Source organism: Cygnus atratus, chromosome 12 (genome assembly GCF_013377495.2).
Source record: "Cygnus atratus isolate AKBS03 ecotype Queensland, Australia chromosome 12, CAtr_DNAZoo_HiC_assembly, whole genome shotgun sequence".
In the NCBI taxonomy this organism is placed as follows: Eukaryota; Metazoa; Chordata; class Aves; order Anseriformes; family Anatidae; genus Cygnus; species Cygnus atratus.
The window spans coordinates 9,508,752-9,525,357 of NC_066373.1; the positions used below are offsets into that span (position 1 = coordinate 9,508,752).

Below are 16,606 nucleotides of genomic sequence, written 5' to 3' on the forward strand. Positions count from 1 at the left end.
TTTCGTACCTAAATGGCCCATGATGAAAGTTCATACACAGCGGTCCCTCTTTCCTCTGGCTCTAGTACCGGGGCGTTTATCACTTGTGACGGGAAACATTTCCAAGATCCCCGGTAAAAACGTGCCGCCCTAGTGCAGCCGGCTGTGCCTTGTACTAAATCCTGCTGGATCCCACCGAGCCGCCCGAACTGCTTCCCCCGCAGCGCCGGCTAACCCGGCCGTGCCCTCCTTTCCCTCCCTCCCCTCCCTCGCAGCCGCAGCTCCCAAGGAGCCGGCACCCGCCTCCAGCTCGGAGGCCGAGCCCCTGCAGCGCTCCCCTTCCCCAGAGCCGGCACCAGGGCGGGGAACGGACCTGGAGCCCCCCTAGGCCGCGGCCGGCCCTCGGGGATGCGCAGCCCGGAGCCCCCCTCCCCGCGGCCTGCCCCGGGGGCGCCCCTCCTCTCCCCCCGGCGGCGGGCAGGGCCGGCCAGGGGGGGCCGCGGCGGCCGGCCCCAGCGGGGCGGAGGTCGGCCGCCTCCACACGCCCCCCGTCCAGCAGCCGGCGGCGGCTGAGGGAGGAGGAGGAGGCGGCGGCCGCGCCCGCCTCGCCTCCCGCCCGCCGGGGAGCCACGGCTGAGGCGCATGGAGACAGCGGCCGGCGCCGCGGGCTGGGGTAAGGCACGCTGAGGCGGCGGGGCTGCGTCCGCAGAGGGCTGTGTCCCCACGGGGCTCTGTCCCGACAGGGCTCTGTCCCGACAGGGATGTGTCCCGGGGCGTGGGGCGCGATCCCGCTGCGGCTCGGGGCCCCCCGGTGCTCTCCGTGCCGAGGGGCAGCGGGTCGGGCAGGGCGGGCTGAGGGGAGCCCTGCAGCTCAGCGGGGGGCTGACAGGTAAAGCCGAACCCTTCGTGATTTTTTGGGTCTCAGAAGAAAGCCCTGAGGTGCAAGTGGTAAATATTGAGGCTCGGTACGCAGGGCAGTGTGTGTACCGAAGAGGTGGGCTCCTGCCCCACGCAGCCCAGGGGCGCTAGAATTGGGAACCAGTCCCTCCGTGTTACTGGGCGCCTGCCCGCTGACTGGGGACGACCTCCCAGCGATAATTACCATATTTACATAACACGTTGTTGTTTATACGTGGGCTTCTGAACCCAGAGGCATTAAAGTCATGTAGAATATCATTTCCTGAACGGGAGGGATTCCTGGAAGTATGAAGCAACGACTTGTTTATTTATTTTTACCCCATTCAAGCTACATCTGTGCGCATATTCGGTCTGAAATGTGTAACGCTGCCCTAGAGAACAGGAGCCTGTTAACCACACAGTGTGTCTTCATCTGACATCTGGTCCCGAAACAAAACCAAACTGCTATTAAGGACCTTTTTTTTGTTCCCTCCTTAGTTCTTTTCTTCCATCTTCCTCTCATCTCTGGAAGCTCCATCCGTATTGGAATAGGCAGCAATTATTCCAATCTCTGTAAGTAGTCTCTTTTTTTTTTTAACTGCATTAATGGCATGCCTTACAGTCATGTACAGCTGTAGGAATATTGTATTTAAAGTCCTCTAGCAGATAAACATCAATCCATTAAAAAGCAAATAGCTTCCTAACTAAGAAAACAACTGAGTTAACTGAAACTGACTCGAGCTTGTGATCTTTGTACAAGCAAAACTCACAGAAATGAGTGAAAGAATTGCCTGAAATAGAGGACTGTACAACTTGGTCCCAGGCACAAGTACTTCACTATTTCTTTTTCCAAAAAAAAATGCTTCCTCCTTCTCAGCATTTTCTCCCACAAGAAATTAGCACATAGCTGCTGAAACTGATCGACAAATTGAGCACACTGACATCAAAATTTATGTCATTTTGGCACTCACTACTGAAACAAATGTGGCTAAAAATTACTTCCACTCACCGAAATATAACTCCTGACATTTGACTTCCTTCCATTCTCCTTTTTATGACTGACTTTTGTAGTTATTACATGAAAGTTTTTTGAAAGGGAAATATGACATTTTAAGAGCCAACTCTGCCTATGTCACTGGCTGTATTTCAGTAGAAAACCACATGTATGCAAGGAATCACATTAGCACATCCAACCTCTTTGATAAAAGAATGCATAATGATAAAATACCTAACAAAAATTAAAATACCAGGGTATCTCAGAGCAAGTGCTGCATCTCAAGAAAAGTGATACTGAAATGTTGTAACTAGATTATGTCTTCTATAACAAAACTTTCAAGCTAAGATGTCCTTCATGGGTGAGAAATAATAAGAATAAAACCTGAAGTTTACAGAAACAACAGGCAAAAAGTTCTCACATTTACTTTGGAATGTACATAAAGCATGACAGAGTCAGGCAGCTGTTATCTTCATAGACTGGAAAAACTACCAAGATGAGTGTTTGCTGCAAGCCCTACCAACTTGGAGGAACTATTCATATTGTCACCACCAGCATCTGTCAGCACTAGGTATTTGGAGGCTCTAACCCTAAGAGGCTCTATGGCAACTAAGAGTGGAGTTTGATCAGTAAAGCTGGTTACAGTGCAAAACCAAGTAAATGCAAACTGCTTTTTTTGAGACAGTCTGGTAATCCCTTACACTCCTAAATAAAACCATGCTAAAGTTGGGCTTGAGTAAGTGCAAAACTAGTAGCTGCTGATTAAAACTGTTCATCCTCTGTCTACCTAATGTATGACCAACTAGCATCACCTAAGTCATAGAAAATACAAAATAAAACAAAAATGACGGAATTGTAAAAGCTAACATTACTGTAGCCACATGTACCAGTCCATACATTTATTAAAGACCTTCCTGTAGATATGGCAAAAAAAATTAAAATGTGCTTGCTCATGTTGTTACAGGTTAATATTACAAAATACCATTTCAATTATTTCTCAAGAGAACCGTTATTTTAATATTATGCACACAATGACATTCCATAGCACTTCATTGCATATGAAGTCACTATGTGCTTAGTTTGGGAACTCAGAGCAGAGTAATACAGTTTTCTATCCATTCTTTGCTTTTGTGTTCCTTGACCCTTCCCTACCACCTGCCCCTCCCGGAGAGACCAGTTCTTCACAGCAAGACAAGTTAGGATTGCATTAACATTATGTTAGCGGAGCTATGTAAAGCAGGTGTTGCAGCAAACATAGTTCAGAGTAGTCCAAGTATTGCCCTAATTTCCAAATGGGTGCCTAATTCTCTTCAAAATTAGCTGTTCGTAAGGCAGCATTTTCTTTCTACTCCCATCTTAACTGAGTTCAGTTCAGGTAGGCCCAATGTTCTGGCCTTCTATGTGTTTAATTACTGTAATGCTCGGACTGTGAAATGTTAAATTATCCATTATAGCTAATGAGTTAACACAATAACAGGTAGATGTTAGCCAAAAAGAAAACCCCACAAAATGTGGCTTGTGCATTTACTGCAAACCCAGAAAGTGTCTCCTGTTACGTATGAATTCATGTATGCCCAGTACTAGACCCATCTACTCTCCAAACACTGAATTTCCTACATAAATGGAAAGGCCCAGGAGCAGGACTGCAACTCTTCTCATGCCAGGTGTCCACTGTGCCTTGAGAACACTGCATCCCATACAGGACAAAGAGGTGAAGTCACACAAGCCAAGTCCGGGCAAGCTAATACTCAGGAATGGAGCTGTGTGACTTCAACGACACAGTACCAAGGCAGGTGGAGAATGTCAATGTTTATTGGAACTTTCTGATTAGAAGTAAAATTTGCAATTAGTTTTGTTGCTTTGCATATTTCAGAGAAAGAAAAAACAACTGTATTTTTTAGCTTTTGTTCAGAAGATTGTTTTAATAAGTAGTAAGTCAAAATTCTCTCTCAAAAATGTTGATGTTATGAGTACTAATCATTATCAATCAGCAGTCATGAACCACAGCCACCGTGTAATACATGAATGAAGGGGCCCAGAACTGTCAGAGTAGTAGAACAGCAGAGAAATATTTGTAACTAAATTGCCTTCCCTTCCTGCATGCCTTCTCCTCAGGAGGTCCAAGATTCACCTCTGAAGAAATGTGTTTCAAGCATAGGAAAAAAAAAATCAACTATTTTTCAGTCAATTATGCAGATAGCCAATACTTACCAGCTATTTTAAGAACATAGCTATTTTACAACTGTCAAGTGACCGTATAGTTTTGTATTTAAATATTAGTATGTCTTGATGATAACCATATTTAACTATAATGTCTCAGCTGTTACATCTAAGAGCACAAGCAATGTCCAGAAATTTGTAAAATGTTCATTTCAGCACAGAAATCAGGAAAAACAGAAGTACAAAATATGCAGACTGTTTAAAATTCAGCCTTAAGACTCCTGTGTTATAACCTTTGCTCATATTAAACAGTGTTATCTCACAAAATCAAGAAGGAACAAAAGAGTTCACACTGCAGCTTTCTGTATGAAAGCACACCCAGCCAGGCACAGGGACAAACTCGCGTTAAGAAAATGGTGCAGCAAATCCTTATTCTACAACCAGTAGGCCCCTGACCAGACCCTCTGGTTGCTGTACCTCACATTCAGCTCCCACAGCTGGCTCCCAGCTGCATATCGCTGACTCCAGCATGGCTGGCTGTGCTCGGACACCCCAGGAAGGCAGTGGAAGGTTGAGCAAACTCAGAACCAATGAAATCTCTCTGTACACAGCAAAAATAAATTACTCTCTCCCCTGCTACAGACTAGGGAGTCTTTAGCTCTTGTTCTTGAGAGAAAATCCTGCATTTTTTCCCAGAATGGTCTCCAAACTCAGCCAGGTTAATACAGTCGGCTAGATAGCAGTATTCAAGGAACGTAACTGCACATTCATGTGCACGTGGAGCCCAGTGCCTCAGTTCAAACAAGCGAAGGAACTGGCTGTGTAGGTACCTTAGAGTGGTCTGTTAGCTGCACCAGCTGTGAGACATACAGAGGGACAAGAGATTGCTTCAAGCCTGTGTGTGACAGCTTTGCTGCAAGCTGTGGAGCCAGGATGATGCCAGGATGTGCTGTGGAGCGAGTGATGGGTGTGCACTAAGACTTGTACCCGCAGGATGCCTTGAGAAGTGTCAGCAACTGAAGCACCACCATCTGCCACTCACTCCAGCCTGTCTAGCCACAGAACGCCAGAAACCACGTAGGTCTGTGATGCCAGGCAATGGGGCAAGCACACACTCTAGTAGCCCTCTCTTCTCTAAATGCACAGCAAAGTTTAATCTAGAAAAATTGGCTCTTTCTTTTCTTCCACTGTTTTTTTCTCAAAGCGTGGATGTTTTCTGAAGGCACCAAAGAGTCTCCCTAATGCCCTTCCTTCAAGGTGTAGCCCGTATCTCCCCACAGTTTCCCATGCGGCATTTCAGAATGTGCAGAATCAAGGACGTTCAAATGCTTCTAGAACTGTAACTTAGCATTCTTCGTTCTTCTCCCCTAATAAGTCATATCCTGCTCAGTATCCTTCTGCCATCAATTTATTTTGTGATGACTTGGTATCATTTCAGTTATTCACATCAAGAATGTTTTTTCACATTTTAATTTATTAGATTGGATCCTGCACTAGGAAGGTATCTGTTTCTCACCAAGCCTGACAATTTCTCATCCTCCTTTATGAGGATATAGGCTGACAATTCCAAATCGTTCATTTCCACTATAGCTACTGACTTAATTCCTCAGTTTCAGCAGCTTCTCCCCACTCCTACCTCCCATGCCTGTTTTTTGTTTATTTTTAGTGTAGAGAACAATAGACTGAAATTCATTCCTAAGCAACTACTAAGCAAAAATGCACAGATTAGAGACCAACCCTGCTCCCTTTTAAATAGAAATTATGCATTAGTTTTTGAAAGGAATTGATCAGATTGGTACAAAGAACAAGACTGGGATAAGAGCAGGAGGGAAGATAAGTTTTAGAAGTGTTGATCACTATTAACTCTGTCCTTCTGTCGTTTCATTACTGTGTAATGACTGAGCTAGATATTAAGGCACCTAAAGCTGCCCAGCCACCTCTCATTCAACATTGAGGGGTAGACACCTAATTGATTAGCAGCTCTTGTAAAGTCTACTCAGAGTGTCTGTCTTCAGATGCTTTGAAACTTTGGCTGCAAATTTAGAGCTGGCAGAAGCAAGCAATTCAGTTAGCTTTGGCAGCATTTAGGCAAATAGTGAGTTTGGTTGCAAAACTGAATACATAAAACTTGCTACAACTTCCTGAAATGCTTTTTTTTTTTTTTATAATGACATTGATACACCTACAGTCTTCAAGAGTCTGTGTGAAGATAATTTGTTGAAACCTTTCAGACAAAGCCACTTGATCACAATCTAGTCTCAATGTAGATCTTGCTTCTACAACACTTTCTTTCCTGGGCCTAAGTTTCTTATCTTTAATTGCTATTTTTAGCTGCAAGCATGTTAATCCCTTCTATCATTAAAATGGAGATTTTCCTTTCAGCAATTGTTTTACTGCATTAAAAGACTACATAAATAAATAGTGAAATACATGTCGTTTTGACACTTTTTGCTTTTGAATCTCTCCTGTTGGTGATTAATCTTTTTTTAGTTTCAAGGTTTAAGAGAAACAGCTCTCCAAGCATACGGTCTTTACAGGTTTTAAGCATCCTCACTTTATTTTGATTTAGCTACACAATTGTGACAGGATTACTTCTACCAGTATGATGGACACTTAGAAGTCTCAACTGAGACCAAAGCTTTATTGTGCTAGGTCCTGGACAGAGGAACTGGCCCTGTCCTTCCAGATTGTACAGATAAGACAAAAGGTTGGAAGAAAAAGAGGGTGGCAGAGAAATTAATTGCTTTGGATTACACAGCAATTTAAGGAGAAAGCCAGGCTCTCCGGGCTGCTGGACTGGTATCTGTCTGTCCTTTACTTGGCACACACACCCTGCAAAGAAGAGCAACAAAGAGTAACTATTTGGGATGACTTCTATGCATCACTTGAAGTGTATGGTAAACTATTCTAATAATCCAGCTCCTCACACTAAACACGTTTGTGAAATCAGATGTTCCTTTGTAGAGAGTATGGGGCATTCAACAGTAGATTGACAAAGCAGTTCTGACGTATTGATACTATTGTGTGCTGGGGTACATGCTGTATGGTACATTACTTAGCATCAGTCCCAATCAGGAGCTGTCAAAACGTATAGGAAGAGCAAGAAACTAGTACATCAAGAACAAAAATTTTGTTTTTTCATATTGTGCTGCACCTTACAGTAAACATCATGTTTTTGTTTTCAGTCTTGCAAGACAGTTTGAAGCAGAACAAGCAACTGAAAAAACACACAGACACTTTTAAAAAAGGGCTTTGATTTTAGAACACCACAACTCTGAATGGGAACATGAGTGGAAACCATCCTTTTGCAACTTGATCCTATTAGATAACCTGATCTGAGTGCATATGAAAGCCTAAAAAAATACTTTGTTCAGCGCTACATTTCTATGTTTCTGATTAAAAAATGTTTTTGCTGAATGAAGCAAGCTGTAAATTGGAAACCTTCCCAAAGCTTGGAGACATAACGTAGTAATACAGAAGTGCTGGAACATCGTTAGAAAAAGAAACAAGGTATTTTTTTTTTCCAGATCTTCAAATGTGAAACTGATTCCCAAGTACAGCATTGTGAAATGCTGGAGTAAAGGTGGTATTAAGATACTTTAATAGTGCAAAAATGACATCTTGTGTAAGCTCACCAATTTAGGATTAATGTAAATTTCCTTAGTTGCCATCAATGCAAAAACTCTTAGGAACTGAGGGGCACAAGAAGTCACCACAGATAAGAATCTCTCTTCTTTATATCCTGTGCATGCTCATCTAAATCATATAAGCACAGTAGAGCAGTAAGCATCAAGTTAACACATACCACAAGTTTTCTCTCTCATCCTCTCACCAAACTCAAGAGCTGTTAAATCATCTCTATGTAGCCAAAGGATCCTTCTTCACCAGGACTATTTTCCCGCAGCTGCAAAGGTTTCAAAGCCAGGCTGCAGACAAGAATAAGGACCATGCTTTCACAAAGCCCAGATGTTATGTTGCTGAGAGAAGTTCCTGCTGGCGGATGATCTGGGCATTATCAGATTCAGTGGTTGATGTGAGAAGTGTACTCCCATTTTAGCAGATAAATTGTTACTTTGAATTTTTTAAAAAATGGTATTAACAGAGAAATAGAAATTTGGCTAATGTACAACAGCTGTAATTTGTTATGTGTGTTTTAATGGCACGGGTTCATTTTCAACTTGTGGATTAATTTCATGCATCACAGTTAGATAAGACTGCACCTTAACCTAAATTTGATAGGATCATTTTATGTTCTTAAATTACTAATTTTAAAATCATAAATTAATTCAATCGTATATAGATTTGGAGTACAAACCCTGAAAACCATCATCATGCCTGTGCCTGGCACACTCGGATTGGAACAGGTGGGCTTAGAACTGGGAAATGCTTCTCCGGTGGAGACTTTGTTAGCTCCCTGTCATCTGTAGTAAAAAATGTTTTCAAATCAATTTACCTCAGGGTAAAATGTCCTGTGAAGACAAAACACTGTGTTCTGGCCTCTACTGAGATAGAAACATCATTTGGAAAGTAATTCATTTTTCACAAATGAAGCTATCTGTGTTCCACAAGAGAAATCTGATTACCTGGAACTTAGACATTATCGTTTGTTCTGTCAGAACTAAGACTGAATTTTATGCCTATGTCCCTGACTGCTCCATGAGGGCTGTGCCTCAGTTTCTTCCTAAAAATACTATTTATATATTTTTAGTCTTCATGTTTTACCAGGTATTTTGCAGCTTTCCTTTGCAATATCTGGAACATTCACATCATCTGGATTTACAAAAGACATATTTTACTCTTGCTATATTCTGGACATGCAGCTTTATGGGATAGGTTTGCACGCCATTCTTTGACTGTCATTGTCCCCCACTGCTCTTTAGTCCAAAGAACTGCATCTGCCCCTATCATTTTTTATAGCTTTCATTCTTAATGGTTTTCCCTGAAGATAATATAACACTGCTGTGGTTTTCTAACATTTTCATAAGGATTGTACCCCACAGTGGCCTAGACAGTCCAACAACAACTAGCAGAAACAGAGTGTGTACAATTACTTTCTGGATGAGGCAGGAGGGGCATTTATTAAGTGCCCTTTAAAGAAGAGCCAGTAAGGTGGTAAAAAGTAAAACAGAAATTTGATGTTGCAGGAACTGTAAAAAAGTTTCTTATGCCAAAAATTGGTGAAACTGTAGCTACTGATAGAGGGGAATTGTGTTGAACTAAAACAGGAACAGTGAACAAGACAGATACGAAAGGGTATAAACTGAAACAGGCTCTAAGAGGATTAAAATAATTAGTGCATCTTCAGATTAGGTTATGAATTAAATGGACTTTATGGAAAATATAAATGTGTATGTGAGATGCATACTGGGACCAATGACTTTAACAAATCTGCAAATAGTATTTTTTCATTGGCATCATTTTCTTGCAGGTGAATTCCTTCTTGATATTTGTAGTGACGATGCAGTCTAAAGCTAACGAAGTTGTTGCATTTCCACAATGACTATCTTTGATACCACAAAATAGTTATTGCTTAGTTGCTTCTTCTGTAATATTTTAACTCTCTAAAAAACAGACAGGAATCTCGACAACCTTAACTGCTGGGAGCTCTATTCCATTTTACCCAAAGATTGTCTGAGATACCTACCACAAATACAGAAGCCATTTGGGAAATAGACTGCAAGATGTTCTGAAAATACAAAACACTGTGATCTGATTATTGGCCTCTGGATTGCTGAGCTGCCAGGTACAAGCACACAGCCTAAGATTTACTGTAACAGTATGTCCTCAGTGCTGGCAGTATTTATAAATGCATTTGGGGTACTGACATTTTCCACTGGAGCAGCTGTGTGGAGAATTGGAAATCATGAACAATTACTCCTAGCTGCATGATTTTGCAGATATGAAGGCTGACAAAAAAGCATCAAATTAAAAACATTGGAGAGCAAACAAAAACCTGACGTAGCGGAATTGTTGGTGTTCTATTGGGTACCAATGTGCACGGTAGTCCTCTGTGCATTTGCTTTCAGGAGCTGGTGTTTTCCAAGTTGGGCCTGAACTTCTATTTGCCTACATTTGGAATATTTTAGATTGGTTATATAAAGTAACCTAAATAAACTCTAGTGCTTAGGGAGATTTAAAGGTGATTTCTGAAGAGTTTTCTGCACAAAGCTTTTCCATTCCAAAATTCAAATACTTTTTCATCTGTCATTAATGAACTGTTTTCTTCCTGTTCTGCTTCTCATTATTTGAAGGCACAACAAAAGTATGCAACTCAGTGATCTCAGTACATCTGTTTGCGTGCTCAGATGCACCTGTCAGAAAATGGTTTCGTTTTATCAAAATAAGCCCAATTTCAGTAGCACTACTGGCAAAATGTCATATATATATATATATATATATGCTTTCTTTGAAAAATACACTTTTTCCCCCTCTTTTCCCAGATAACTTTCCGACTTCCTGATCTCCCATGAGTTTGTTTGCCCCATACAGTATACAAGTAGATTTTAACCTAATGAGATGGAATACATTTAACATAACCAGCTCTTCTTTCAGTCATTTTCTCAGCCTGTTTTCTATGGTATGGCTAGCCACTGGCATTCCATGGGGTATTTTGCAATGTGCAGTTAGTACGTCAAAAAAAAAAAACACAAAACGACAGATCCTCTTCCTTGCACAGAGGTACCCCCAGCTCCTTTAAGGTTTGTATTGCGACGCTATTTGATTGTTTATGAACACCAAATAAAACAGCTATTTTGAGTAGCCAGTGACCACTCTCTCCTCATGCATGCCCCCAGGACATTTGGATGAGGAAAAAGAGGTGCTGTTCAGACATGAGAAGTGACATCCCCTCACCCAGCGCCTCCATTTCTTGTGCAAATAGGTGAATATTAGGATGACCCAAAACCCCGTTTTTCTTAAGTTACAGGGCTAAGGCAGGTATTATCTTTCACTTAAGAAAATTTGTTTTCATGCATGTGTGTATCCATAAAGAGAACAGAAGCCATGGTACGGTATTGCAGGATAAGTTAAAATTACTCTTTTTTCCCCCTCTCCAGGCAGAGATGGGGGATTCAGTTTTTTGCTCAGCCCACAGGAATCAACAGTTCTCCTGGGAAGGAGCCTCAGCCCTGCACTTAAGCAGCCAGAGGCATGGTGTGTGCACAGAGCTGCAGAACCTACCACAAAGTATCTAGTATCTCCACAAACCAAACCTAAGCATTTGTCTCCATAAATTTACCCAACGGTTTAAGTTTATTCCAAAAAATGCGTTCCCACCCTATCAGATTGAGTTCCTATCTTTCACTGTCAAAATGGTAAAGGGTTGGGAGAAGCCCTTAAACCAGTCCTTCAGACCTATACAAGGCAGTAAATAATAATTTATTTATTTTCCTCCATCCATTTTGTGTATTAAACTGGGGCGAAGATGGATTGTTTTGGTTTGGAGTTGATGCCTACAGGTAAGGAGGCTAGGTGCCTCTCAGACACGGTGCCCTGGTGGTTTTTTTGGTGTACTTCACACAGACCTCACCCATCTCTAACACTATTTAAATGAGCAGCAACAATAGCCTAGGAAGCATTTGTTTAAGTCTCAGATCCTTTTCAGGTCTAACAAAAAAGAGAGTATTTTCATCTGCCCAGGGCTTTCAGAAGCAGGAAGGCTGACTTGCAGTAGACACCGGGCTTTGTTACCCAGGAGGGAGTTGCTTGTTACACCAAGTCAATCGTTTCTCCTCCTTTCAGACGAACAGAGCATTCTGCCTTGTAAAAAAGAAGAACTACAGTGTGGTAACGGCCTCTGCCTCTCAAACTGGCTGCGCTGTCACTACAAGAAGGACTGTGGCAGAGACTACATGTCCATCAAGCTAACCTGCTCAAGTGAGTTACCCTGCACCTTCCTAAATCGTGACAATGTCCTACGAATCCGTTTTCTCACTGAATCTGTCTTTGTAGCAATATACTGTTCTACGTACGAGATTTGATCTGGTTTTGCTGTTGCAAATATATGGATATTTAGAGCTTTACTTATGTCTAAATCATTTATGCTACATGCATTTCAAGTGGAATAGTAAACAAGTATCAGCGGTAGCGGGAAATGGAAGATTTGGTCCAGATCAAAATGCATTAAGCTAATGTATTGTGAAGGATACTGCTCTGAATTGCCAGTTGGGAAAATAAAATATAATAAAATAAAATAGAATAAGGCCTTAAAAAGGCAGTCATCACTGCCGGAAACAATTAAACACTGGCGGCTCTACAGAGCAGTAGCTGCTGGCTGGGCACTCTGCCTTTGCAAATGTTGATGCGAATAAACAAACTGCCAGCGGATTAAAATTACACTTTGGGGGAGCAGAGGAGAGGTAAGAATTACTGTCAAGTCAGTGATATACACTGTATTTAAAGGAGTAACAGGGTAATCGCTGTAAACAGTGCAGATAGCTTTAGCCGTTTGTTTCACAAGACCGTTTTGTCAAACAGGTTGAAAGATGAGTTAGAGGATTTCTGCTGAACGAGCATGTCATAATCTCAGCATAGCCATTTACTAGCAAACTTGGTGGGTTAACCATCTCAACTTTTTCTGTTCCTACTTATTCTCATCGTGCTTACTTGTTAATTTCAAGCTACAGCTTTAACTCTAAAATCTTCCTTTTAACATACCCATTTTGTAACTAGCAACATCTAAGAGCAAAAATACTTTTAGACCCCTATTTCACATGGCAAAAACTGGACTGATCCCATGCTGCTGTCACTGCTTGCCAGAAATATTTGACGACTTTGGTTTTCGAGTTAACACAACATTGTACACAGAAGAACACAGCCACAGTTCTGCAAAAAGACCAGAAGTTACAATAGGGAAAGAAAACTAACAGCTACTGGCAGATGAAAGTAAACCCAAAACTGAGTTTCAGGAGTGAGCCCAGTACACCCATCCTCTAAGGGGTATTCAGGTCCACAGACGCAAGGCAGAGCTAAAGCCAAGTCAAAGCCTTTGAAACATGCACACCATAAAAAGCAGGTCCTCGACTCCAAGTGTTTAGTCCACAGAGCCGCGCCTGTCACAACCCACTACCTGGCTTTACACTGCAGTTCAAACATTAATACAGCACAAGCACTCTGTAGAATCGCTCACAGTCCATTAAATAGAGCAGGCTCCGGATCCATGGAGCATGGAAAGATTTGGAGTTTATAGCTGAGAATACAGAAGGACTAACATGCACAGGAGGACACGAGCTGAATTTAGGCAAGACCTCAGCTCTCCATGCTTTAGTCATTAATCCAATCAGCAGAGATTAGAGCTAGATATGGTTTTTTGTTGTTTTTTGTTGTTGTTGTTTGGTTGGTTGTTTTTTTGTGTTTGTTTGTTTTTTCTGCAAGAATGTGTTGGGGAGTGGTGGTGGAAGATTAGTAGGAACACCTCAGTTTTGATGATCTTATATATCTTGCCTAGATCACATGAAAACCTTTTAACAACTTACATCTCACAGTAGTATTATTTTCTGCCCTTCCATAAAGGTGTGCATAAAGTAAGTACTGAGTGGCAACCAGCTCTTTTTAACATACAATAAATATGTATTTTTTGAAATGCAAAGCTGTCAATTCAGTAGTAATAAGCTACAACAGTGACAGCTGACAAAACAGTCAAATAGTCACACGTTTGCTCTGAACACATTACAGTTCGAAGAGCTCAAAAAGACAAAACCAACAGATCATTTGCAATGGTTACAGAAGCGCACACAAATCAGAAACTGCCTAGAGAAATTCATTATTTGGAATGGAAAGACTGATTTGCTGTTCACAGCTGAACTTGAGAGCAGAGTGTTATCCAGCAAGGCACTAACATCTGTCACTTCACCTACACTTCACAGACACAGAAATGTTTCAGACAAGACGGGTGCCAAAGCACCTCTGTCATGTGTTGATTTTGCTGAATAGCAGCAAGACCTGTTAGAAAATCAGCACCAACAGAAAATCTACACAGAAAGGCTGTGCAGTTAGATCCAGTGTGCCATTCCCTTCAGCCTCATACTGTCCAAAACAGCAGCGCTACCTAGTAAAGAAGGACAAGGCAGTGACAGAGCTAGATGAAATTGAAAAGCTGACAGGTTTCCATACACAGCAGCGCTTGATTAAGAAACCTGAGCACATGGCTGCGTGAGCACATGAAAATGAAGTGCTTGTGTACAAAAAAATCCCCTTGTGACTAAACTACAGATAACATTATATAATTTGTAAGATGACTGTGTGTACATTTAAATATATCATCCATATTTTCTTTGTTTGTATACATGTGTAAGATAGAGTCATTCCACTGGAATTGCTATTTCTAACTCTTTTTTTTGTAATTAATCTAAACATTTAACCCACAACAAAGACCTACATTCAGGCTAGCTCATCCTAGCACATTTTAGAATTTCCTGGCAGGAGCCATGCACCTGTGAAGCTCACCGAAACCAGCAGTCATTTAAAGCATTTTACCCTTGAGCTGCAAAGCATGTGTGAGAATATCAGGAAAATATTTTACATATTAGTTACCATTGTTCTTTCTCATCCCAAATTTGTTGTTTACTTTACAGTTAGAGGTATTCACATTTCAAAGTTAATTTTTTTAATTTTGGCAAAGAATAACTTCATCTACTTCAGATGAAACCCTACATAATTAATAAGCAGGTAACAAGAAAGAACTGTAGTTCCCTTATTGCATGTTTTTCTGTTAAAGTACTGGTATTAGACATTTTTAAGGATGGTCTCAACAAACGCACTCCCAGTGAGAATTTTGACCTGTTTCTGAAAAGCAGTACAGTTCACTCCCCAGGAGCTTCCAGGCTTCTAAACAAACGCCTAACTTCAGATCATAACATCCAAAAGCATGTCATGTTGTGCTTAGTGCAGCTTTTCAGAACAAAAAGGTTTTCCAGAGTCTACTTGTTAGAAGTTTCGTTGCCCAGCATTTTTCCTTAAATGGAAAAACAAATGGCCAAGTTCCTCAGTTTGTTATAGGTGCACACTGTGCATGTACATTCACTGCAGGGGATTTCAGATTTGTCAGAATCTAAGGGGAATGTGTGAGATCTAGCTCTTAAAACATTGGCAGTACATCAACCACAGAGGCAAACTGATGATAGAGTCAAAGGGAAATTACTTTCAAATCACCTCCTGCTCACTATGTCATTAATGCCTAACAATATTCTGGACTCACTTACATAGGCATTGGGAGTGAGTAAAATAAGAACTTTTTGTCCTAGCATTCATGAAATCGGAGAGAATAGTGTCTGTAGAGGGGGCTCCCTGTAACCAGTAACCACCACCGTGTGGTCTCAGTACTCATTTAGCATCAGAGGTTGCTTTGTATAAGCTATGCAGGTAAGCAGCACCTCAGAAATGGGAAGGGCAAAGAAAAAAGAGACACAAAGAAATGAGTTCAGAAATAAATACCTAGGGAGAAAGAAAAACAAAGCTGACAGCTCTTTCTCAACTGCATTACACCCATTACGCCAGTTTTACTATCATGTAGCTGCTGAAACCTCTTGTGGTCGGCTGCTGTAATGCCCAAATGTGTTTTGTAGCTATCCACTCCCATTGCGGACCTCTCCACATTATGACTTGCCCAGTTCTAAGCAAATGGCAGAGACGTGCAGTGCATCCTGAGACAGTGAGAAAGATTCCAGAGGGCTTACACAGTGTGCTATTTATAAGGGAAAGACGGGCTGTAGTATTTTACACATCCTTTCAGAGCCAGGCACATATGGGAAAAGCTCTGCAGCTAGCCACGGTAAAGTGAATTTTCGGGGAGAGGAAGGAAATCAGGAAAATATTGGGTCCTCAAAAATCCAGATCATCATCTACGTAGAGGAAAAGCGGACTTCTGAGTGAGGCTACATTCCAGGGGAGATTTCCATCCTACATTTAGCACGCTGCTACAAGATGGAAAACGTTTGTACTACTGTCATCACAAACCATAGTCTAGTTCACAACAAGTTCATAGGGTAAGTTCACTTCAGAGGAGGGACTCCTCGTTCTTTTTGTAGCACCTCACACATCCAGCTTCCTCACCATGTTACCATAATGTCTAGAAGCCTTAACTAAAGAACAACAGTACCAGTCTGTGTGTTAAACCACAGGCCTGATATTCCTAAAAGGCTGTTTATGGCACTACAGTAAGCAATAGCAGCTTGAAGAGCTGTGTGTGTGCATTCAGAGATGATTCTTAAACAGCCAACAGTGTATGCTTACCAACAGGTGATGTGTGCATTCGTATATATAAACATATCTTTGTAAAAGAGGTGCCTTAACTTAAAAGAAAAAAAAAACAATTACTCATTTCACACTGCAGGATTATAAATTCCCACAGTTCTGTTGATTTTTACCCTCCCAGTGTAGGTAGATTTTACCCTCTATAGTTATTTCACTGTTCAGAGACAAATAATTACACTCTTAGCATACTCTGGGAGCTTAATTTTAGCATTTAAGAGACAAAACATTGACACAGAAGTATTTGATTTAATGTGCAGCTACCATGAAATTTCAGCCTAATGGGAAAGAACTTGAACCATTTAAAGTTTATTTCAAGTCTGAATGTAT

General features: G+C 41.4%; 1 protein-coding gene across 1 annotated transcript in view; it reads left to right on the forward strand.

Moving 5' to 3' along the window:
- The first annotated feature begins 536 nt into the window (after positions 1-536).
- BEAN1 (brain expressed associated with NEDD4 1) overlaps positions 537-16,606 on the forward strand; it is a 53,548-nt gene continuing 37,478 nt past the window's right edge. Inside the window, exons 1-3 of the mRNA XM_035543705.1 lie at positions 537-652; positions 1,375-1,449; positions 11,771-11,905. Of these exons, the coding sequence (XP_035399598.1) occupies positions 622-652; positions 1,375-1,449; positions 11,771-11,905 (241 nt within the window). The 5' untranslated portion in view covers positions 537-621. The remainder of the gene's footprint in view (positions 653-1,374; positions 1,450-11,770; positions 11,906-16,606) is intronic.